This window comes from Barbatula barbatula (genome assembly GCF_947034865.1).
Source record: "Barbatula barbatula genome assembly, chromosome: 1".
NCBI classification, from domain to species: Eukaryota; Metazoa; Chordata; class Actinopteri; order Cypriniformes; family Nemacheilidae; genus Barbatula; species Barbatula barbatula.
The window spans coordinates 1,834,754-1,858,420 of record NC_136766.1 but is presented as its reverse complement, the minus strand read 5'-3'; the positions used below and the strand labels follow the sequence as shown (position 1 = coordinate 1,858,420).

Genomic DNA, 23,667 nt, shown 5'->3' with positions numbered 1-23,667 from the left:
AGCGTCTTGTTTGTTAAGTTTAAGGGAACTTTAATCTAGTATTGATTCCTCTGATCCACATTGTTTTATGACTGATGGTCATCATAATCTGTGACTACAGTACAGACGTGCACATATAATGTATAATGTCACTGTTTATTCAATCTCACAACATCAAGAGAGAACATAAAAACAGACAAACCAATAAATAATATATCATTGACAATCAGATATATAAACTAATCATTTATACGGTAAACATCAAGAGCGTAAAACAAGATCAAAGTCAAAACGTTGAAATATATGAATGTTGTGTATTGGGGGTCAATAGTCAGAAAGGCACAGCAGTGCATTCATCTATAGAGCGTCTCATTACTGTTGAGCTTAAGCTGTATGGTTGTTTTACAGCGGTAACAGGGTTGACCCTTTCTTCCGCTCGTTCATCTTGCATGAAGTAAAACCTTAAAATATATGTACGGAGAATGAAGACGGAACTCAAGCTTTTGTTTTTGTGCATTTATTCTGTCAAAATGTGCACGTTTGCTAATATAGCAAAGCAAGTAGTGAGGTTAAGACCAAAGCTCTTCTGCATGATTCAAGAAACAAACATTAAAAGATCTATATATACACAGTAAAATGTTTCATCATTCCTTGAATTGTTTTCAATAATAAAGGACACACATGACATCCATTTACATAAGTTTGTTGGTTTGAGTTTGTACTTTTTCACTCGTCTCACACATCTCGGCTTATCTTAATAATAACAAAACACATACATTCCAAAAATAACACGAAATGAGAGAAGAAATGGAAAAGCAAATATACATTATATCATATATTAACAGGCAGTTACTCAAAGTATGTTTTTGCACCAGTATAAAATCTGTTCCCAGTTATTAACACGCCACAGTGTCAACAGAAAGTTCTGAATAAGTTGATTTTCAAATATTATAATTTGTACCGTTAGTGTTATTACAGGAACATCAAATCACTTAACATTTTTGTAAAAGTATTTGGTCAGAAACTATAGTCGCCATGATTCCTTTCTGGAGGCCCTGATCAAACCCTTAATTCAACTAAAATATAACAATTCAAACACAAACATTTATTTTTCTTTTGAGACTCTCTATTATTAGTTCATTTTACTTTTGCACTCTCACACACGCACTTATATAGATATAAATAACAAGATGCCACATTAGCATCTATTTCTATGGGCCGCTAAACGTAGGTCGTCCGCCATATTGGAAAAGTGTGAGCCGGTCCGTTAACACTCAAGATCATGTTGTTTGTATGATTATGAAAACGTATTTATTGTTGTGTAAACGCAAACACATGACAACAACGAAAGGTTATCCCATTTTTTCAAAACATAAATCTCTGGTATTCACAGCCATGGCTGCGCAGGGTCGGGGCATTCTTGTCAACTGTGAGTGACGTCACTGGACCGTTCCAAGATGGCGGACACGTCTACGCGCCTGGAGCGCTTGAATGTGCCATCTATTGCACACACGCGCGCTTGTGTTTCTGCTTTTGGGTTTGTTGCGATTAAGACTGAGCAATATATCAAATATTACATGATGTGCTGAAGACATAAAATGCTAAAATATCATGAATTGAGTTTTTTAAATAATTGTAAAAAATAGACCAATAGTCTATTTCACTCCACCTTTCCCATGAATCAAGTCACATACAGTAGGTGTGAAAAGAGACACGTGAGTCCATGATGAATCCATCTCCAACAAGAACGAACAACCGAGCATCAAGAAAACAGATCTGGAAATATGAAATTGGAGGTATATCACCCAGCCCTAGTTTTAATGCATGTCTCATGCATTGATGTTTGAGTACCGTGTTGCAGTGAAACACACAAACACTGCAGATCACATACCGTACACAATTTATATCATTATAAAACATGAACATTTCAAATGTGTTTCACTGTAAACTCACATGGAAATCCCTGTTTGTCGTTCTCAGTACAAGTCTGAGCATTACGTCTGTTTCTGATCGAGTTTTTAAAACGCTCGACAGTGTTTCAGATGATGTTGTGATGTCATAAACCTGACGTTAGTCCAGCTGAAGTTGATGTTGTTGTAGTTTTACTCCAGGTTGCGGTGTAGTTCTGATACATCACTGTTTTTATGTAACAGTGGTTGAGTTTTGTCCTCTGATGGCACACCAGGCCATAAACACATCCCTGCAGACGAAAACAAACGCTGATGATATATTTTTATAAAGAATAACATCTTTTATTCCTGGAAATATAGTGTCCAGGGGAACTCATAAACAGCTACATAACATTTGAAGAGTTTGGCTAAAATATGAGATAACTTGTTAAAATGTTAAAATCATGTCTTTAGTTGCTATCATGTTTTTATTCTGTTAGTTACCTGCATTTTCTTTAGTTATTATGGCTTAAAATAAAACAAACCAACTGCCGTTTGATTGATATTATTTGGAAAGCACAAAACGTGTTTTTTATTATTATTTTTTTTAAGGGAGTTATCTCATTTCGGAACCAAACTCTTCATATACTCACTTATATGCACTATTATAATATGCTTTGTTCTTCACATTGCTATAACTTATTAGTTGAGAAACAAACTTAAATGTTCATTTTAGTGTTTAATAAACAACTAACACATACAAACTTTATTATAATGGAGATACTCCAATTCCCAGAATGCTGCAGTGCTTTTAATATTGACATTTTTATGTATTAAGTCGAGTTGAAATCAGAATGGACTATATTTATTTCATGCATGTTTTCTGTCGTTTCACTCAAAAGTGATGTGATGGTGATGACAGTTTCCCACCAGTTAAAGAGTAACCATTACAATTTCCTTAAAATGACATTTAATGCCGCTGTGATGTTGCTGTGTGTGAGTGTAAGCAGTCTGCAGAGTTGTAAAGCCTGTGAACGAATAATAAACTTATTGGCTTTGAAAAATATAGTAGACTCTGAATCACGCGAACGAGTCGTCTATCCCTGTTAATTCAGTTCTGGATCAGATTTGCGTCACTCGGTATAATGTCCTCCTACTTCCGTTTCCAACACTGCACACGGTTGACCAATCACAGCAGACTAGACCATCTGACCAATCAGATCAGAGTAGGCTGACAGGAAGGAGGGGATAGACGGATGAATCGCGGAATGAATCATTTGAGAGTCAGTCAAGAAGTATGGTTACAATAACCGCCTATTATTAGAAAATGAATGCACTTGGTGTTAGGCACCATAAACAAAAGTAATCATTTATACTTCTGTGTCATTGTCCGCTTCGACAGGCAATGACCACTAGGCATTAGTGTCCACGCACTTGTTGCTTGTGTAACTAAGACAATAGCCGAAGAAGAAACTGCTCGTTTGAGAAGCATTAGCAGTGATAGCGGCAAGTAAACAGTCACTTTTGTTGCAGCTTGAGATGTTAAATACAGAAGAACAAATCATTTACTTAAAAAATTCATTCGGAAATGCGTTTGAGTAAACCATGAGTAAATCGCATCTTTTTTTGACCTGAGGGAGAGGTTCAAACAGACCAATCACAACACTTTTTGGGTCCGATCTGAGTTAAAGCGTTGTAAAATTTTTGGAGAGGTGCGCGTCAGGCTATGGCGTAGAGTACGTGGCTCGACGCACAAGCATAAACTGAATTTAAAGATGAATACAGCATACATGTTCAAATGCACAATTGTAATCTGGTTTACTATAAATATTCTAAAAGATGTTTGGGGTCGGTGTAGCGGTGGACAAGTGATGTAATCGGTAGTCTGTGACTGCGACTATCGCAACAAGCATATCACTCAACTACAAATGTAAAATGGGCTGAAAATCGGGAACATGATGATGTTAAGAACATTTTTGTTTAATTAACACTCTTTACCTGCAGTGCGTGGCCACACACTCATTACTGCAGTACTCCCTGTCCCAGTCTTTACTGTGGATAGGGGGGTTGTTACAGCCGGCACGGATGCACACAATAGGAGCGTCTGACGGAGTCGCTTCTGGACCCGGAGAAACATTCAACTCCACCTCCATCTGAAAAACAAACACGCATGCACTGTCACATGACCTCACCAATAACTCTTCTTCATCATATTTGTCCAGCAAATGAGTAAAAACTTTTGGACTCACCGCCTCTTCGGCCGCCTCCTCCACGGCCGACGGTGACAAAGACGCCACGATGGTGGTGGACCGCTGCTCCTCGGCTGCAGTCAGTGTAGCATCAGGAGTCGTCACTATGATGGGTGTGCTAACATCCGTCTGAACAGGGGTGGGTACTATCTTGATTTTCAGAGGAGGTGGTGGCGGCGCCGCTGCGCTGACTTGTCCCGTGCCGGCACTCCCGCGCGGTTTAGCCTGGAGAGGGGGCGGGGCCGGGGAATGTACCATCTGCTGGAGACGAGGGGGTGGGGGGGTGTTCTGCATCTGTTGGAGGGGGGGAGGTTGGCGAGCTGTTTGAGTCGAGGATTGCGCCTGCTGTTTGGGAATTACTATTTTAGTAACGATGGGCGGGCCGGGAGTGGCGGGGGACGCGGCAGAGGAGGTTGCCACGGGTTTGTGCGCCCCTGTGCGCGAGCGTGTGGTGACCTGCGGCAAGTCAATGATGATGTTGGACATGCAGATGTTGGTGATGGTGTTGTTGTCCGGGGCAAACTGTGGGATGCGAGACGAGCGTATTGGGGTCGGGGCCAGCGTGGGTTCGAGGGCTGAGGGAGGGGATGGAGGTGCAGCATCTAATACTTCAATAGTTGCCTGCTGTAAACAAGAACAATGACATCAGCTCGTAACGAGTTTTAGATGGCAAGTTCATACTTATAACAAACCATTCATATTCATGTGGTTATCATAATCTCGAATGATCATTACCCTTGATGAATAGCATCACCTTTCATTTCAATTTATGGTGTTTCACATTTACACAAGTTACAGACTTTGTTCGTTTCTTTTATTAAAGCCAAAAGTTTAGGATCGCTCTTTATTCAAATGAGTTTGGGAGCTGAGCAACAGTCAAATTACAAAAGTCAATCAATAAAAAATAGCGGAAAATGTCAAAGCGGGTGTCTGTGAACAGTAACACAAGATGTAAACTTCAGGTGTACGAGCAGCACTGACCTGTGACAGCTGTCTGGCTTTATAAGCAGCCAGTGCTTTCAGATATTCCTTCTTGGCGGCTTCCGTCTTCCTCTTGTACACCTGAAGAAGTTCAAACAAACAAAATCAGACATCATTGGCATCCCATAATGTCTATATCGTTATTAATCAGGGGTGAGTTCAGGTGCGTCTACCTGTTTCTGCTCCTCCCCCAAACTATCCCACATGGAGGCGACGATCTTTGACACCTCTCCGAACGTAGCGTTTGGATTCTGACCCTTGATGGCAGCCTGCGTGTCTCTGAAAAACAGAGCATACGCCGACACAGGCTTCTGCGGCTCGTTTGGGTCTTTCTTCTTCTTACCCTTTTTCCCGCCTCCTCCCGCACCTTTCCTCAGAGGAGCAGAGGACGCCGGAGCCACGGGCGTAGCCGACAGAGAGGGTGAGAGAGACACGACACCCGAGGAGACGGAGAGAGAGACGGGCGAATCCACCAGCACACTCTTCTGAGCCGGACAGAAAGACGGACGGGGGGAAATAGAGGAGAGACACGGCAGAAACATCACACGTTTGCAGAGGAAACAACAATTATTTTAAGGGCCATGGCCAACTCACTTCAAACCACCAATCGTACAGAAACAACAACAGAGGTGAAATGAAAAAACACCCACTTGTCTGAAATCGTCCATGTCGTCGTCCTGCAGCGAATTGGACGGCGAGTCGGTGCCGGACAGCGGCTGGTCAGGTGACTGTGGGCGTGGCAGGATGGCGCTGCCACCCAGACTCAACCCGAGCTGAGCGCTGAGTTCTGATTGATCGATGGTGGTCAGCTGATTGTGCCCCAACAGTCCGTGGTTCATGTCACCCAGAGAGACGTCAATGGTCATCGGTGAAGAGCTACTGAACTGTGAACCAATCGGATGGCCGAGATCCTGCGGAGAGAAAACCTTTCAAGAACCTGTCCGTGTCACGTTAGCCCAAATCCTTGGCTTAAAGGCAAATCAAACTGAAGCGGTACCATTCCCAGCGTTGATCCGAGCATGGGTCCGGCACCCTGCTGACTCATCAGACTGAGATGCTCCAGGCCCTGTGAGGGCGCGTTCACAAACGTAGAAGCGAAAGAAGGATCGTTCCCGCCGACCACGGCGTTCCCCGGCACGCCGGATGATGGACCAGCATCCCCCAGCTCTCCGAAGTGAGAGACCACATCCGAGACGCCCAGCGTAGAGTCGGGGTCCAGAGATATGGGCGGGATTTCAAACTCCTCATCGCCCAGGTTGGGCGTGTGAAACGGCTGCGGAGACATCGACACGCTATTTACCACACTTATTACCACATTCATATCACCAACAATGTGTGTTTGTGTGTGTGTGTGTTACCTCTGCTGATGAGAGAAAGTGATGTCCCTCTCCACTGATGGTCAGGTAGTTATCACCGCTTCCCGGGAACTGAACAACACAAATACACAATCACATGAGGTATAACACAATCTTCACTCACATGTGTAGTTTGCCACATATACAATCCATATCAGTGCAGGACTGGAAAGAAAAATCGGCCCTGGCATTTTTGGCACACATCGGCCCTACACTATTTCTGTCGACCGGGGGGGTTCGGGGTGTATGGACCGGGGGTCTTCACAGGTGCAGGGTGGCATGCATTCGCATTCATAATACATCCGTCTAACCAGCCCAAGCCTCCGTTCCGGCCCCATACGTTAGCGGTCCACCAGGAACACGGATGGCCAGACCTCCCCTGGTCCATATACATTATCATGTCATTGTGTCCTTCACATATCTGACATTTGAACTGCATTTGAGTCATGCGTCACTTGTTTGTAAATAATGTCGCCCATGACCCTGATGTTCTGTGAGACACAGTCACCTTCTGTACGGCGTCAAATCCGTTAAACGCCTGAGGATCCAGAAACTCCGGCTCATCGGACCGCCCGGTTCCGTCCGATAAATCCGAGTAAAAATGTAAATCCATCACGAACGACAGAAGATTTCAGAGCATCGGTTGTGAATGAAAGAGCTACACATCTGTCAAACGCGGATCGGACACACGCGCGTCTTCAGGCCTGACACGCACTGCGGTGGCGATCGGACACTCGCGCGTTATCTTCGCAAATACATATTGCGCAAAGACGACGTGAAGAGCAAACTCAGTCCCGTCTGATAACAACGGCTCCGATCTATGACAGCACGTGGAAAACGCGCCTTACGTTCTCGATTGACAGACAAAACGCAAAGGAGCAACTACGTTCTGATGACAACTGAGAGCGCGTCGCGTATCTGTCTGATCTGATCTGATCCCTGTCGTCGCGAGCTCGGATCTGCGGGAGCTCCACAATCTGATCGATCTCATTTATTGCGCGTGCCACAAACACGATCAGACAGCAAACCAGCACAGACAAGAATGTTTTATTTACTCGACACGCGTCGGGACCCCCGAACACCCCATAATGGTTTGACCCGAGGCCCTTTGAGAAGAATGTTAAAGTAGCCCACATGACATAGTAAACACTGGCGTCATTTAAAAAAACATGTGTGTTTATTCCCTTTATGTAAATAAAATGTCAATATTTGCGATTGAAAGTCTTGTATCTATGAAATCGGACGTGTTTGCTCATTTAAAGTGACAGGAGTGCGTTGGGACTGTTAGATTTGTAAATTGGGAGAGTTCTGAGTTTCACTGGGGTGGGGGGGGGGTCTACACACATTAACCTGTTCTACTGCCAACGGCGTCTTCTTACCTCCATACCGCCCCGTAAACCACACGACTTTTCTCTCTGTATGTTTGTTTCCGATCAAAGCGATTCTCGCGGAATGAAAGCAAACCTCTCACGAATCATGGCACCCGAACTTCCGGGTGGCGTAGATGAGCGGCAGTGACGCGACGGCGCGCCCCGCCCCTTACGAAACTCGACGGTGACGCATCCGCCGCTCAATCGTATGCTAGCGTCGCCGCCATATTGGGAAGGTCGAGACAGATCCATTAAGACATTTACATTTAGTCATTTAGCAGAAGCTTTTATCCAAAGCGACTTACAGATGAGGAAACATTGGAAGCAATTATAACAACATAGGCAACAAAATACATAAGTGCATCAAACTAGTCCATTAAAGCCTAGCACAGTATACAAAGCTAAGAATAGTGAGGTTAGAACGTTTTTATTTTTTTATAAAGAAGGAAAGGGAAGAGAATTAGGATAAATCAATCAGCGACGTGTTGACGGAAGAGATGCGTTTTTAGGCGCTTTTTAAAGATGGCAACCGAGTCTGCTGATCTTGTAGCAGCTGGTAGATCATTCCACCAATGTGGAACAGATCCAGAGAAGGTACGGGAGAGTGACTTTTTTCCTTTTTGGGATGGTACCACTAGTCGTTGTTCCTTTGCAGACCGCAGTGATCTGGCAGGAACATAGATCTGCATTAGCGAGTGGAGATACGATGGTGCAGATCCGGTGTTGGTCTTGTAGGCCAGGAGCAAGGCCTTGAACTTTATGCGGGCGGCAACAGGGAGCCAGTGTAACCTGATGAAGAGCGGAGTTACATGCGCTCTCTTCGGTTCATTGAAGACCACTCTTGCCGCCGCATTCTGGATCATCTGGAGAGGTTTGATTGTGTCCAGCCAGAAGCGCATTGCAATAATCCAGTTTGGACAGGACAAGAGCCTGGACTAGGACTTGCGTAGAGTGCTCCGATAGGAAAGGTCTAATTTTCCTAATGTTGTAGAGGATGAATCTACAGGACCGGGTGGTGCTGGCAACATGACTTGTGAGGTTAAGCCGATCATCGATTACCACTCCCAGGTTTCTGGCTGTGCTGGACGGTGTTTTAGTTGATGAGCCTAGTCGAATGGAGAGGTTGGTAACATTTTACATTTAGTCATTCAGCAGATGCTTTTATCTAGAGCGACTTACAAAGAGTTCAGGGAGCAATAAGCGATATGTCATACAAAGAACAACAATACAAATAGGTGCTAATACAAAGATACTAGTTTCAACAAAAGCTAGACTGATACCTGTCTGTCCAGTATTCACCGAAGAGATGGGTTTTAAGTCGTGCTTTGAAGGTTGTGAGAGATGTGGTTGACCGGACCGCATTGGGAAGAATGTTCCACCAGGAAGGAGTTGTGAAGGAGAATGAGTGGGAAAGAGATTTAATGCTCTTATGAGAAGACATTACAAGGCGCCGCTGGTTTGCTGAACACAGGGTTCTTGATGGGGTATGAAAGTATGCCGGTGCAGATCCAGTGATAGTCCTGTAGGCAAACACCAGTGACTTGAATCTGATACGGGTTTCAACCGGTAGCCAGTGGAGAGAAAAACTCTCCAAATCTTAATTTCTTTCTTTTTAAAACTACTCATTAATTTCCAATGTGTAACTTTAAATGTTATAAGTGATTAAATGAATTATGAAGTTACACTTGTCAAGCAGTGATTTGACTTATTGTCTTCGTTAATAATTGAAGAGTTCATTTGCTTTTTTTAGTGTGCTTTGCAAGTAATTAAACTGCAGTTAAGTAATAAAAACTCAAATACAGCTATCTAACACAATAAAACATTGTAACATAATAAAACACTTGAATATGCTTTGTTTTGGCAAATAAACTCTTCAACTGTTGACTCAGTTTTTTATGAATGTTCTAAATCATTAAATATAATCTCACATATTACACATCTTTGTGATAATTAAAACCACATTTATCTGCCAATGTTTCTCTGTTTATGTTATTTGCTTTGGAAGTAATCTCCTTTTTTTGCTTAGAAATGATTAAGTGCTCTTTGACTCATTGCGTTGAAATGTTTTCCAGACAGATTGATAAACGAGATTTCTCTTCGTTTTATTTGTGATAAAAACAGCAGATGACACTTGGGATTTCCAACAAAAAACAATTGGTTTTGACAAAATGAGCAGCAATGCCTGCACATAGACATACAAGTCATCATTGAAAACGTAAAAAAAGATGATATAAACACCCTTCACCACATCTGAGAACTCAAACTCGCACAAATAAGGCAAAGCTCAAAACTACAATCATTTGAGGAATTAAGGATATGCAAAGCAGTGTTTCAGATGAGAAAAACTATGAAAACCTGTGTGTACATTTAAAACATCAGCACGATGAAGGTTTCAATTATTGGCCTTAAACAGGCTGAATGGCAAACAGCTATTGCTACCACATTGTCTAAAATGTTGATTCTCAATCCATGCAGAACATATGAAACAAGAAGGATCGCATACGCAACACACGCCAACATCATTTAAAGAAACACTTCGCTCTAAAATTACAACCGTTTTCTCATCCTCGGGTCACTCCACAATTCATTTCTTTACTCTAAAGAAGATCGTTCATGTCTGGAGAGAGAAAAGTTTCGTTCTGGAGTGGCGTAAGGTCAAGGAAATGATAAAACATGTTGGGTGAACTAATCCTCTAACATGCCGCTCCACCATAAACAGAACTCTCATGAAAACACACACGGTCCCGCATTAAAAGCTTAAACCCTGAGTCAGTCTCTCTCTCTTTCTCTACTGCACTGGGATCCCCTGTTTAAGTTTATCTTTAAAGAGCCAAACTTCTATTTTCACGACACACGAGAATGTAAGTGCTCGTAGACTAACAGACACACAGTCAAATATGCTTAATCAAACACTGTGTTTGGTCAGACTAAAATCAAAGCAGAACGGTGTGGACGAAATTCCCTTGACAGTCAATGATAATAAAAACAAATGTTAACCAAACGAAAATAAAAAAAGTGTAGTTGGCCACTTTCTTCTTGTAATACTCGTTCATCTCTGCAGATTTCAGACAGCGGATCGACTTCCCACTCAGGAGTAGATGGTGATGACCTCACTTCCTCCACCCCTGACCAACAGGACGCGCTCCAGACCCTCAGTTAACACCTCCAGAAACTCCATATCTGCGAGACCTCAGAGTCAAGAAATACAATCATTTTACTCAGGGAACTCTTTCAAGTGAAGTACGTACACTGTACTTTTCGATTCCCAAGAATAATCTTTGTAACTTTATTAATACGAACACACATAACACATCTCAGGCATGAAATAAAATAAGCAAAAACGTTTCTTTATTAGATCATTTGAAGACTGAACCTCACTGATGTAATGAGACAGCAGGGGAACATTTAACATGAGAAGTAGAGTCAGGATGTCTTTAAGTCAATGTCAAAGGATACAGTTCTCATCTCCTTCCTGGTTCTTCGGCGGTCCGGGCATGTTGAGGAGGACCAGCCGAGCATCATGGGATTTATTGACAATAACCTCATTGAGTTTTACAGCTGTGTGCATGCGGCGTACATTAGAGTGATCTCTGAAACACACAGATCACAAAATGAATCCCATCCTGAAGTTCAGTGACCGAGACGAACAAACGTGTGTTCATACTGACGCTATGTGTTAAATCAATCTGATGATTAAACTGAGCATTCTCACATCATTCATTCTAAAAGCTCGAAATAAATAAGGGTTAGACTTCACTCGAAAACCAACAATGCTAGATTCCATGAAATAAATATTCAAAAAAATGTATTGAACCTGGAAGAACACAAACTTGTTTTGTAAGCCGTAGTTGAATGTATGAAAAAGAAATGTAGCCGTGTAGAGGCAGATTTTTACTTCTGCATCAGACCTACGCCGTAGGCAACGCTCCAGTTTTTGTTTATACTTGAGTGTCGATGTCGACGTCAACAGGCAATGGCCGCTAGGAGTCACAGTCGACAGGTGTGTTGCTTGTGTAACCAAAACAAGAGCCGAAGAAGAAGCGGTTTGTTGTGTATGGTGTTTTAGAAGCATTTAGCAGTGAAAGCGGCACGTAAACAGTCACTTTTGGAGCTCAATTGTTAAATACATAAATACTTACATTTACGGAAAAAAACGTACATTTTTATCCAAAGCGACTTACATTGCATTTTACTAAACATTGTATCTGACTAAGTGCACTCCACTGGGATTGAAGGGAGCTCAAGCAGACCAATCACAGCTCTTACAGTCCACATCGCACTGAGGTTATGGTGTAGGGTACTCTGCGTAGGATGCGGGGTAGCTCTGATGTAGAAGTCAAAATGGCACATAAGTGGTGTTACTCACGGTCGTATGTTCAGCATGTCTCTGAAGCCCTCTGGTGTGCTGCAGCATGAAGGCGTGTTGGTTTGAGTGTTGCTCAGCATCTGAAGGGCTTTGTCTTTCGTCCAGGTCATGTGAACGCGCTTGTGATCCACGCTTTTCTCAGCTCCGTCTGTCTCATCGTCATCATCTGAGCCGATGCTTGTCAGACGCAGCATAGAGTTCCTGTCTTTAACCAGCTGCGCCTACAGACACAAACACAAAACCTTCATGAAAACTCCAGCCATTCACAGCACATCTGACGTTCAACTCCAAATATCTGTTGGCACACTGGACGAGAAACATCTCGCGGTCATCTTTGTGAGTCTTGGTGTGAAGAAAGTGTTCGGCTCAGACGTGTACAGGTGGAGATAAACTATTCTTGGAGAATCTGGTTGAGCAGAACGTAAAAGTCTTCTCTGCTGGAGTTTATTCACATGCTACTGACCACTAGCGTCTAAACCTGTGCTCTCAGAGACAATGAAGCCTACAAGCAGACGAAAATACTCACTATGCACAAATACACAAACTCTCTCTCCATCTCTATAACAGGACAACAGCGCTGGACGTTACAGAAGCTAGAATGAATGAATGAATGCTTAGACTCACGTCATCAAAACTCCTGCGAAATCGCTTTAAAGTCCAGATAAAAAAAGACACATGAGGTCCTGAAGTTCAGAGCATTCACTATCATATCAACATCACATCGCTCTCGTCGCTCACCTCTTTCTCACGATCTGATTTGGACAGACGCATCTGGCGAAGCATTTGAGATCTCTGCTCCATCATCAGTGTTCTCTCGTACGTGTAGGCGCTGATATCGCTGTTATGCTGGAGAGATGGATGGTCACATGTCACAAGATCTGACACTCAACCGTACATGTATGTGCATTGAATCAGGCGTTTACCATCTCCACCACCTCCACCTCAGCATCTATACGCAGATGATAGAGGAAGGTGGCCAAGTCCTTCTTCATCTGAATCGAGTTGTCCTCCATTTGTGCCACGGTGAAGATACGCATACCGCACTTACGCCACACCTGACACGAACAACATCATTAGCACAGTGAGGTGACAGACAGCAGCAGAGCGAGACAGATCTTTAATGCACACCTTGTGTTGCCTGAGCAGAAAGGGCAGGAGCATGAGCATGCCGCCGTCATGAACGATCCACCACACGTCGATGTAGCCCTCCGTCCACACCTCGCTGTTGCTTGGAAACAGAGAGATGTTTTTCGGCACGAGCAGAGCCAAATGAGCCGTGGTGGTGACTCGCACCGTATCTGAAGAGAAGAAACACAGAGCAGGCAAAACGAAATCAAAAAGCTGTGAGAGACACACCGTATCTGAAAACCTCAGACTAGACAGCTGGATCTGAAGTTTTAAAGTGCTTCTTGACATCAGACACGTGACGATGTTTGAAGAAGAACGCTACAAACACAATCTGTGCAGTCATTTGGTAACACATGATATCATTTCATGTGAAACTAGAACACAAACCAAACCGAGCTTCCTTATAACATATGACTAAGTGTAACTTTGAAACAAAAGAAGAGTGAGAACAGTGATAATTTATCCATCTGACTGATCCGATCGTCATTTATACAAATAAATACATGGCACTATAAGACAACAGATCTTGTTGATGTATCATAAACAATATACTTCAATAGTAAAATAATAATAATGTTGACTCGAAATATGAAATCGTTGATAACAGCAGAAACTCACTGATGAAGGTTTTCCAGCTCTGTGGATCTTCACTCTGTCTCCAGGCGAGAGGCCAGCCCATAACCACAGTGTTGTGGCGCATGCCGCCCAAACCACTGGACTGAATCATGTGACTGATACCCTCGCGAGGCTTCTGTGCCACGATACACTGAGCGAAACCCTTCACGCGCTCCTTCTCCATCAGATGCTTCAGAGTCTACAGTCACAGAGAGAGAGACGTTACTTTATATTTATATTCCAGGAAAAGTCACTGAGTGCAGCTGTAACGTGTCAGAGGAGATCTGGCCCTCCCGGCTGAGCTTTATTTCTCCCGAGGTTACTCTCTCCAGTAATTTATCATTGGAGTTCGGGTTCCAATGATTAGCTTAAGTTTCTATAAACTCCATTCACATTGCTTACTAGAATGGCTTTACTCTCTCTCTTACATGTACTGCATTACATTTGACCTTTCTCGTGTTTTTCTTGTTTTGTTTTCTTCCTGTAAAGCTGCTTTGACACAATGCAACATCATAAAAATCGTTACATAAATAAAATCGAATGGAATATATCCTGCGCAGATCAATCAAAGCATTGTGAGAGTGATTTCAAATCTCTCATATGGTTTCTGCTCTCTCAGTAAAAACAGAAGTCTAGGAAAACACAGAGATGTAAGGATGGATAATGAAACGCATAACACTGTGCTTATATTCATGTGTCAGTGAAACATCAGTCACTCTGGATATATTTCTATATATATGTAATGAAAAGCTGCCATGAGTTGATGACTGTGTGTGCAGAAGAACAGACCTGCTCGGCTGCGAGAGCATCGCCGTATGTCTGCAGAAAGTTTCCAGTTATAACTGTTCCCACGATGGTTAAACCTTTTCCTGCTTTCAGCTGAGAGGCGAATGTCAATAAACGCGGCGATTTGACGTGAGCGTCTTCATCCAACTTTAGCAGAACCAACAGCTGAGGCCTGTAAGAAGAGCGGAGCGTAACGCGTGAGATTCCTGGAGCTCAAAGTGTTGTCTGTCTGTGTTGTTTTGTGTACCTCCAGTTTTTGGTGTGTGGTGCTCCTTCCTCCAGTCTCAGCAGAGCAAATCTAGCCGCGCTGAGAGACAGACCCCTGATGCCATCACCCCACTCCTTCTCTGCTCTAAAACACACACACACACACTCAGAGGCTGTGCTACAAAAAGCATCTTAGCTGGAATTCACGAGCTGGAAAAAAACTATAGTGTCCCACATCACTTCAGAATGATGCAGAATGAGCACAAACGTGTCAGATGTTTAGTCGCTGGTATGAATAACCATCAGGACCCAGCGAAACATACCCGTGATACTCGATGTACTTGTAGATCATCCCGGCGATCAGCATGGCAACAATAGCGTAGTACCATGACGATATGAACATGAGAGCCAGGCAGATGGACATTCCTAGAAATGACAACGTCCTGAGAGCGAAAGGAAATGACATCATCATCAGGTTTTAGATCTATTTCACAGCAGAACAGATATGGTTTAATTCAATGTAGAACTTTCCATGATAGTGGCAATATGTGTGTGTTTTACCAGTGGTAATATGAAAATCGAGGTCTCCAGTTTGGAGTTCTGAGGAGCGTCTGGAGAGCACAAGCCAAATTCACAAACAGGTAACACATCAAGAAAAACCTACAGCCAGAGAGAAACACTGATGATGAGTGAAAACACACACACACACACACACACACACACTTTACTGTAGAGACACATGCAAAAAAAGTGAATTCTTCATGTTGTTTAATTGCATGTGGTGTTTTAATCATGCGCACATTCATCAGTCAGTCATTTCTTTAAAACGTTTTGTATTTTACGTCAGGAACACGTTGTTACAATAACATCAACATGGATTAAGTAGTCCAGCCTGGTGTGATTAAGTGGAGGCTGGGAAAAGTTTGCATTGTTTATATTTTACATGTATAAATGACTTTGTTATGCAGAACACAAAGGATGATATTTGGAAGAATGTTAGCAACTGACATTTCTGGGACATCATTAACTAGCATAGTAGGTCAAATGAAGATGGTAGTCAAAAGGGCCCCAGATTTGTTCGTTTTTCCTAAATTCTTCAAAATAAATACAATCCTTTGTTCTACTATGGTAGTGAATGATGTCTCACGACGGACGATTGCAAAAATCTTTCTTACATTTATACAGATTAGGATCAACTTGAGGATGAGTAAAGGAGGACAGAACTTTCATTATATCTCATGATCTGTCCCTTTAAGGGATGAAAATATCAAGCACAAGAAGACTTTCAAATGACTCAGATAACAGAAATGATGAGCGAACACAGACTTCACATTCTCTCCCAGACAAAATACACTATAGATATCACACACACACTTACATTGAGAGTATTGGAGCAACCAGATCCAGGGAAGCGATGAGGATTCCCAGTTCAGCCAGTACTGCGGTGAGTAACAGAGCCCATGTGGGTTCTCCATTCGCCTTACCGTGACCAAACACCTGCAGTGACAAACACATCACAATAAACACACAACACGTTCAACTGAACGCAGACTAAACACCCAGGAACCTAGAACACCATTAATACCTTTCTTATGTTTGTATTGGAATGTAAGATTTTGAGTAACAGCTGTCTGAGCTACACGGTTGCTGACACGTGTGGAGTATTTCCATATATCACAAACACTAACTGGATGTTGTTGTTTGTGCGCTCTCACCCTCAGGAAGGGGATGATGTTGTCTTTAGCGATGGCCTGCAGCAGCCGAGGAGCTCCTGTTAGCGACTGAAGCCCAGCGCCGCATGTCGAGAAGAATGAACCGACGACGATGACCCACGGTGACGGCCATGACAGCGTGCCCACCACCAGATTTCCTTTCACAGAGTCGCCAAACCTGACAGACACATTCCCAGAGGGAGAATACATCAGACCTTGACACGAAAGAACAGAACTAACGGAAGGACGAGACTCACTTGTCCCGGAGCACAACTCCCTCCACACAGGCTCCAAACAACACCACACAGCTGAGATCTGATGAAGCTCACATTCAGGAAACGTCATCACACATCAAACAGACCAAGAAACACACAGATGCTTTGGAGAAGCAGCAGATATATTTGTGTGTGTGTAAGGATACAGACAAGAGACGTGGTGAGGATGGCCAGAATGGTCCCGATGGGAATAGACCGCTGAGCGTCCTTCAGATCACCGGACCTGTTCGAGCCGGCCATGATTCCTGATGCACCAAAACAAAACACCTGTTCCGTCAATCTGATTGTATAACGACTCATGATTCACTTTGCTCCTGGTTCATCCATCCGGAGTGCATTGCATTGTGGGATGTAGTACCTCGTACACATCATTGATCAATAGTAAATGACAGAAGGTGAGGATTACCAGTCACGGAAGGAAAGAATATTCCCACCAACAGCGTGAAGGAGGTGGTGATGTCAGCAAACACGTAAGGATGCTTACTGGACTCCGCAACACTGTGGGTGCTGGGATGAGAGGCGCGCTCTGTAACGTCCCCTTTACTGGAGTACGAACTCCAGATGTTCTCTGAACACAAGGACAGAGAAACACGAGTCACATCACGTCTGAACGCAGCTAACTGTGCTGGAGCCGGTGTGAATGTGTTTACCTGCCATCCTGCCGCTAGCCAGTCCGGGGATTCCCTGTATCTGTGTGAAGTTATTATGGACAAAATACTCATCACACGTGGCGTTGAGCTCCCAGCCCGTACAGAACTGCGACCAGAGCTCGGTTGTCTTCTCATCCGACGGGGAGACGGCCTGAACCTCGCTGATGTTGAATGTGTCGCTGGTGGACGTGTTAATGGGCACCGTTGGTCCCCGCTGGGTTTTAGCACACGGGCTGTTGTTCAGTTTGGTTTGAGAGATGCTTCGATTCCCCAACATGCAAACACTGCGAGTGAAGCATACATCACACATTCAGAGAGACTGAAATACAGATCATTCATCACTACAGACTTGATTTAAAGTCGGCAATAAACAGAAGTAGCGATACGTCTTTTTTTCTGTAGCGTGACGTACACTCAAGTGAAACAACTTCTGAAATGAGGAAAAAATGTAAGGCGGGACTTGATTTTACCAAACGACAACTGATTGGATTGTTAAAAGGTGAAAGATTTGAATGCCAGTGTGCATTCTGTCAGTCATTGCAGCCATTCCTCCTGACCACAAGTGAAGAGAGGCTGTTTCCAGGGGGGGAGGTTTGGTTACAAGCGCATATGAAGTTTAAAAAAATGATTCTGTGCACGGATAAATAATTAAGCATAAATACTTCACCGCTGTGTAAAAACAATTAGAATCATCCTTATTCATTTCATGCCGACTTTAAATCATGTTGAAAATCAAGAATATGTGTATCATCTAGTTTAATCATAAAACCTTACTAATGGCACAGCACAGAATGGCACAGCACAGAAACTGCTAGTCAATTTGGTGAATGGCCACCACAAAGTGAACATGAAATAAAACACTCACGGGAAATCCGGCGGCTTGAAGGCAGACACCAGCGCTCCAGTGTAGATGGACAAAATAGAAATAACAACACACGCCAGAAAAACAGATGCCAGCTTGTTGACGTATTTGACTCCCACAAACACCAGCAGCGACATCAACACCAAGAAGATGGAACCGTAGATGCGCATGTTATTCAACATGGCTGCCCCGCCGTCTTGACCTTTTGAATCAAAGATGGCGGCCCCAGGTGCGATGTACAACTATAAAGAGCGAAAAGAACAAACATCAAAGCGTATGTCAAACACTGATAAGTGCTCTTAAGCGATTTGTCTTTCTTTCAAATCAATACGCATAAACGTCTGATGTGTTCTATTGTTGTATAAAGCAGATGTGTGCATGCAGAAACTGTGAATACATTGTTCAGTCTCTGACGTGAGCTTTAACAGAGAGAAAATCTGATGGAGATAAGGATGATCAAGTTACTCGCACCAGTAAAATCTCGATGGCACCGAGGATGTACATGGACCCAGCGAAAGTCGTACCCAAATAGAAACATGAGCCCACGGCCCCCCCAAACTCCGGACCCAGAGAACGGGAGATCATAAAATACGACCCCCCCGCTGGAGAACAGGAGACAGAGAGAAAGAAAGTGTTAGTCACTCACTATGTTAACATGACTACAGCAGAAACACACTTAGTGAAGACTTCTTAGAAATGGTCGCTCCATGGGTTCGGGACAGAACTGGATTCTTCAAATATCAAATCTATTAACTAACCACAACGTTTTCCAGGTTGTGACAGCAGTTGTAATGTGATCAGAAAAGAGAGAAGAGAGAAAATCAAGAGTGAAGCGTTACCTGGCACAACTCCATTGGTAGCAATGGCACTCATAGAGATCGCTGTCAGCATCGTCTGTTCACACACAAACATGATGTTTGACTTGTTTATACATTCAGAAAGCTTAACTTCATCTTGAATGACATCCATTCTCTAACAAGTTCTATGTGCAACAAAAAACCCTTGAAATGCGTTATTCTGCCATTTCAATCTCACGTTGTTTCAATATCATGGTACCATTGTATCAAGTCATGAGCCCAGTGTGTTATACCTCTATTATTGATCTCTCATCAAGAGACAGATGTGACTCACACAACAGCAGCATATGAAGACGATAACCAGCGCCTGCAGGACTCCGGCTGTACCCACGACCCACGTCAGCCTCAGGAAGAGAATCACTCCAAAGATGTTCTGCAGGCAGGGCAGATAGACGCCCATAAAGGTGCCCATCTGAGGAGACTGACAGCAAACACAAGACATCCTTACACACGGACACTCACCTAAACGCTGAAGTGATTTAAAACACTCGTACGCTGTGCTCCTCTCTCTCAAAGGAATGTAAATGAGTTGTGATGTTAGCAAGCTAACGGCCTCACGGACCGTGCATAAGGCACACTTTTCATGTTGGAAGTCGTCATCTGATTGGTTGAATTTCAAAGGATGTCCAGGAGACGTGCGTGCCGCGTTTTTTAACGGTCAGTCTGGAAACAGCACGATGCCATCTGATCGAAGGAGTAAGCTGTCGTGTTTTCAACGACTGCTATAAGAATTCATCAGGTTCGGCTAAACGCTTCATTATTAAAAGTCTGCGAGGTTCACGGCATAATCTTAAAATCATTGTTGTTGCTGTTAACTTTTGACACGTCCATGAATGTACGCCGCTCTGTTACTGCGGGGACATTTCCATGCCTCAAACATGACGAGACACAAAACCAAACGTGACTTTACCTTTCAGTCATATGACTAGCAAGCTAATGACTTCACACATTGATAATTACATTTATCCTCATAAGTTTGTTTATAATCAACATGGCAACATTGTGGCAATGCATTCTGGGATTTAGATGGATACAGTCATTGAAGAAGACCACACCTGACATCTCACAGATCTTCTGGACACAACTCTTGTTTGTGTGTCACAGTGTGTTATCGGATTGCTGACATTATGTGTGTGTGTGTGTGTGTGTGCGTTACCTTGCTAGCCTTGCGTTTCTCGCCAATGTTCTCTGCCTCCTCGTGCTCTCTGGCGCCCTGCATGAGGTTTGTGTAGTTCGCCAGACGACTGAGCAGAGATGACACTTTGGGACGAGTGTCCATCTCTTCCTACAGAGAGAGAGAGAGATACAGATGAGGTGGAAAATGAAACTAATAGTAATAATAATAGTTTTAGCCACATCACATTTGTTCTTTCTCTGTTGGCCTGATATGTGAGCTGAGCTCTCGGTGAGATTCAGTCGAGAAACATTCGGGAAGTTTAAAAGCAAACCTCAAAGAGAGCGAGATTCCTGTCGTAGAAATCATCATCATCCACAGCATGAGAGTTATTGATGTAAACGCTGGACAGCTTCACATCACCTGACACACAAGAGTCACAACATATTATTATTGTCAATAACTGTGATATTAAAGGTGCTGTTCTTTGGCTGTTCAAGCTTCGATTATGTTTTTGGGTGTTTATGTTTCTAGTCTCAAAAAAATGCTTTATATTTCACATATTTCAAGTCTTCAAGCTGTAAAGCTGCTTTTTAACAATGCACATTGTGAAAAGCGTTATATAAATATAATTGAATTGAATTCTTCACCGCTGTCCCTCTTTTCACATAACCATCTGCTTTTACCAGTTTCTATAAAACTTCTGAAACGCTCTGATTGGTAGAGCTGACCCAGTCTGTTGTGTATCGACAAACCCATTAAGAACAAGCAGGTTATCATCTCACATCAGATGTAGACACGGTGTAAGAACTGTTATCATTGATATTGTTTGGTACTTTTACATCCCGTTTACAAACAGTAACAAACTCTCTCTCTGTCAACCCTAAACTTAGCTTTTTTTGTCCAATGGATCACCCTCAAAATACATGACAGACAGCATTACCCAGTAGGGCCGCTCGGTTATGACTGAAATTATTTTGGCCAATACTGAGATTATGATCATATAACATGATTACTCACAGACTTTTGAAACAACCTATAAAAAGGTTTAAATAAAGAAAAATATGTGTAAAGAAATAGCACAGCTGAACTGCTGTAAAGGAAAGGGTGCACTGTGGATTCTTGCTATATTGAATGCAGCACAATAATAGTTTTACCTTGATTTGTTTGGTTTTGTAATTGTTGAAGGCCAAAATTGTAACAAACAAATTGTTGTTTCTCCCGAACCTTTTTATAGTTCTTGTACAATTGTGTGGTGCTGAACATTGTGGTAATATTTATTTTCACGTAGCATCAATGTTTTGGTGTATACTTAGCTCAAGTTCACTTTAAGCATATAATATAATTCATTACGATATATGGCAGTATATTGCAAATAAACAATATTAAAGCGAAACAACTGTGTTATTATTCATTTCGTTGCACTGTACTTGTATGTGTGTAATGACAATAAATTGAATCCAATCCAATTATTACCTACATAAACCTTGACGGTACTGTATTAATATTGTTATTGAGAATTCTTTTGGCCGTTGTGTAGTGAAAAGCTGATGATAGACCTGACATGACCATCAGTAACACCCTGAACAAACACAATTCACTTCCTTAACGCAAACGCAGAGAGCCAACTTCCTGTGTGCAAACCACCACACCTATCAAAACAGCTCCCCGCCCCACACACAACATAAATCCATGTGTGTGTGTGTGTGTGTGTGGTCGTCAAAATCCTGTGACTAATCTTGAGAGGAACTTCCTGTTTTACATAATGATGTTGCATTTTGTGTGTAGATTAAAACAACACACTGTCTCACCGTCCGGCGTGTCGGCGCCTGCGGAGGTGGTGAACCCTCCGGAGGCTTCACTGTACGCCTCGCTCCGATACACACTCTCCCTGGAGCCGAATCGAACCCTGCCGCTGGAGCGCGAGCTGACGTCCGGCGACGTGTCGGGGAGATCCTCGACTTTGATGGGCGTTACGGTGAAGCGCACGGACGATGCCGTGGCCTCCCGCGCCGCAGGCTGAGGTTCCGCCAGCGTGAAGGTTCAAAGATCCTGAGGCGATGAACTGTCTACAATCAGCTGAGGATGCGCGGAGACGAGGATGCGGGCCGGCACATCGCCATGGAGACGGCAGAGTGATGCTGGAAAGGGTTCAAATGAATCTGCGATTAGCAAACTACAGATGTCTGGTTTGACATTAAATGGTCAAGTTTCAATGAAATTGATGGTGATTTACTTGTATTATTCTGGGAGTTGATCTTTGGCTCAAGTTTGACAAATTACACAGCAAATATTTCCTCAAAAGTGGTTAATTGTCATGTGTCATGAACCTCCTGGTTTCTGTCCAGTCAGCAAAGGCTTTGGCCGAACAGAACATTCCCTTCATCTGACTTCCTCCTGCTGTTATTCAATATGAAACACACTGTTGTCAATGACATATGCAACAATCAATCAGAACACACATTACAACCATCAGGGTTCATATGGGGACTGCTTGACATGGTTCTACATCAGTGACCGGCTGAAGGTCCCATTGGTCAAGATGGTTTAAAGACCAAGACATCTTCTAATGGCACACACGGTGTTATAAAAGTACCTCAGCGCGTGCATATGGTAATTGTTTAGGATCATAAAGGGTTCAAGCAGCATAACATCATCACTTCGTAAAGCCGAAATACCGCACTAGATAATCCTGCGACACTCTGAAGTGAAGAGTTCTCGAGTTGACGCGCAGCCCGATCGCACTATTACTCGCAAGCATCGCGAGAACTAAGCGCTTTGAAAGTACTCTCGCGATATTTCGATGTCACACGCACGTCGAGCTGCGCAGCGTCAAGTGCAACGCTTCTTTTCTATCAAACACACAGACACCTGAGTGTGTCCATTAAGCCAATTATAACCCCACGCGCTGGAGAGCGCGCCAGATGAGCCGCATTAGCGAATAAACTATAACCCCGGTCGCCTCAGCTCGCGTGCAAATGTGTGTCAGTGAGTGAACGCGCGCGCGTTTATGTAAACCAGCCTCCTCGTTTAACGTTACACGCGATCGCCGTCATCGTGAGATTTGAGCGAGTTCAGAAGTGTATTTACCTCCGGGCGGATGTCTCCGGTCCTCCGGTGGCCGGTTCGGGTGATTTGCGGCCCGTTTATCTGCTCCGGTCTCGAACCAAATCAAAACGTTTAACTGTCTGCGGAGGAATACGCGCAACCGACAGGCGCGTTCTGTCACGTCACAGCGTGCGCTGGTCGACGTGCATTGTGGGAAATCGAGT

General features: G+C 43.4%; 2 protein-coding genes across 5 annotated transcripts; both read right to left on the bottom strand.

Annotated features, from left to right (window-relative positions):
* Nucleotides 1–117: 117 nt before the first annotated feature.
* Nucleotides 118–7,956, bottom strand: tox4b (TOX high mobility group box family member 4 b). 4 transcript variants are annotated; one of them, XM_079467494.1, is made up of 9 exons: nt 7,833–7,956; nt 6,457–6,525; nt 6,096–6,371; nt 5,749–6,009; nt 5,272–5,580; nt 5,099–5,179; nt 4,118–4,741; nt 3,867–4,021; nt 118–2,179 (listed from the first exon to the last, which is right to left on the bottom strand). In XM_079467494.1, exons 1-9 carry the CDS (start codon nt 7,836–7,838, stop codon nt 2,122–2,124), a joined length of 1,839 nt encoding a protein of 612 aa, XP_079323620.1. In that variant the 5' UTR covers nt 7,839–7,956; the 3' UTR covers nt 118–2,121. The 4 variants fall into 4 exon arrangements, with proteins under 4 accessions (XP_079323620.1, XP_079323619.1, XP_079323618.1 ...); XM_079467493.1 differs by having other exon boundaries at nt 491–2,179; nt 5,272–5,583; XM_079467492.1 differs by lacking the exon at nt 7,833–7,956 and adding an exon at nt 6,962–7,475 and having other exon boundaries at nt 491–2,179.
* Nucleotides 7,957–9,898: 1,942 nt separating this feature from the next.
* slc12a6 (solute carrier family 12 member 6) lies at nt 9,899–23,646 on the bottom strand. Its single transcript, XM_079466489.1, has 26 exons — nt 23,486–23,646; nt 22,632–22,795; nt 22,207–22,536; nt 20,730–20,818; nt 20,438–20,566; nt 19,556–19,702; nt 19,264–19,318; nt 18,896–19,026; nt 18,428–18,666; nt 17,563–17,846; nt 17,319–17,480; nt 17,059–17,157; nt 16,895–16,952; nt 16,641–16,815; nt 16,304–16,422; nt 15,487–15,585; nt 15,249–15,368; nt 14,966–15,070; nt 14,722–14,890; nt 13,936–14,131; nt 13,318–13,487; nt 13,113–13,244; nt 12,928–13,035; nt 12,190–12,410; nt 11,280–11,413; nt 9,899–11,003 (listed from the first exon to the last, which is right to left on the bottom strand). Exons 5-26 carry the CDS (start codon nt 20,558–20,560, stop codon nt 10,912–10,914), a joined length of 3,138 nt encoding a protein of 1,045 aa, XP_079322615.1. The 5' UTR covers nt 20,561–20,566; nt 20,730–20,818; nt 22,207–22,536; nt 22,632–22,795; nt 23,486–23,646; the 3' UTR covers nt 9,899–10,911.
* Between the last annotated feature and the right edge of the window lie 21 nt (nt 23,647–23,667).

Excerpts from the sequence above, each read along its gene's own strand:
- tox4b (XM_079467491.1), bottom strand. The coding sequence starts at position 7,066 with ATGGATTTACATTTTTACTCGGATTTATCGGACGGAACCGGGCGGTCC. Across the intron at positions 6,010-6,095 it reads TCGGATCAACGCTGGGAATG|GATCTCGGCCATCCGATTGG; the intron begins GTACCGCTTCAG and ends TTCTCTCCGCAG. Across the intron at positions 5,180-5,271 it reads TGGGGGAGGAGCAGAAACAG|GTGTACAAGAGGAAGACGGA; the intron begins GTAGACGCACCT and ends GAACTTCTTCAG.
- slc12a6 (XM_079466489.1), bottom strand. The coding sequence starts at position 20,560 with ATGGACACTCGTCCCAAAGTGTCATCTCTGCTCAGTCGTCTGGCGAAC. Across the intron at positions 14,132-14,721 it reads ATGCTCTCGCAGCCGAGCAG|ACTCTGAAGCATCTGATGGA; the intron begins GTCTGTTCTTCT and ends CTGTGACTGTAG. Across the intron at positions 11,414-12,189 it reads GACATGCTGAACATACGACC|AGATCACTCTAATGTACGCC; the intron begins GTGAGTAACACC and ends TGTGTGTTTCAG.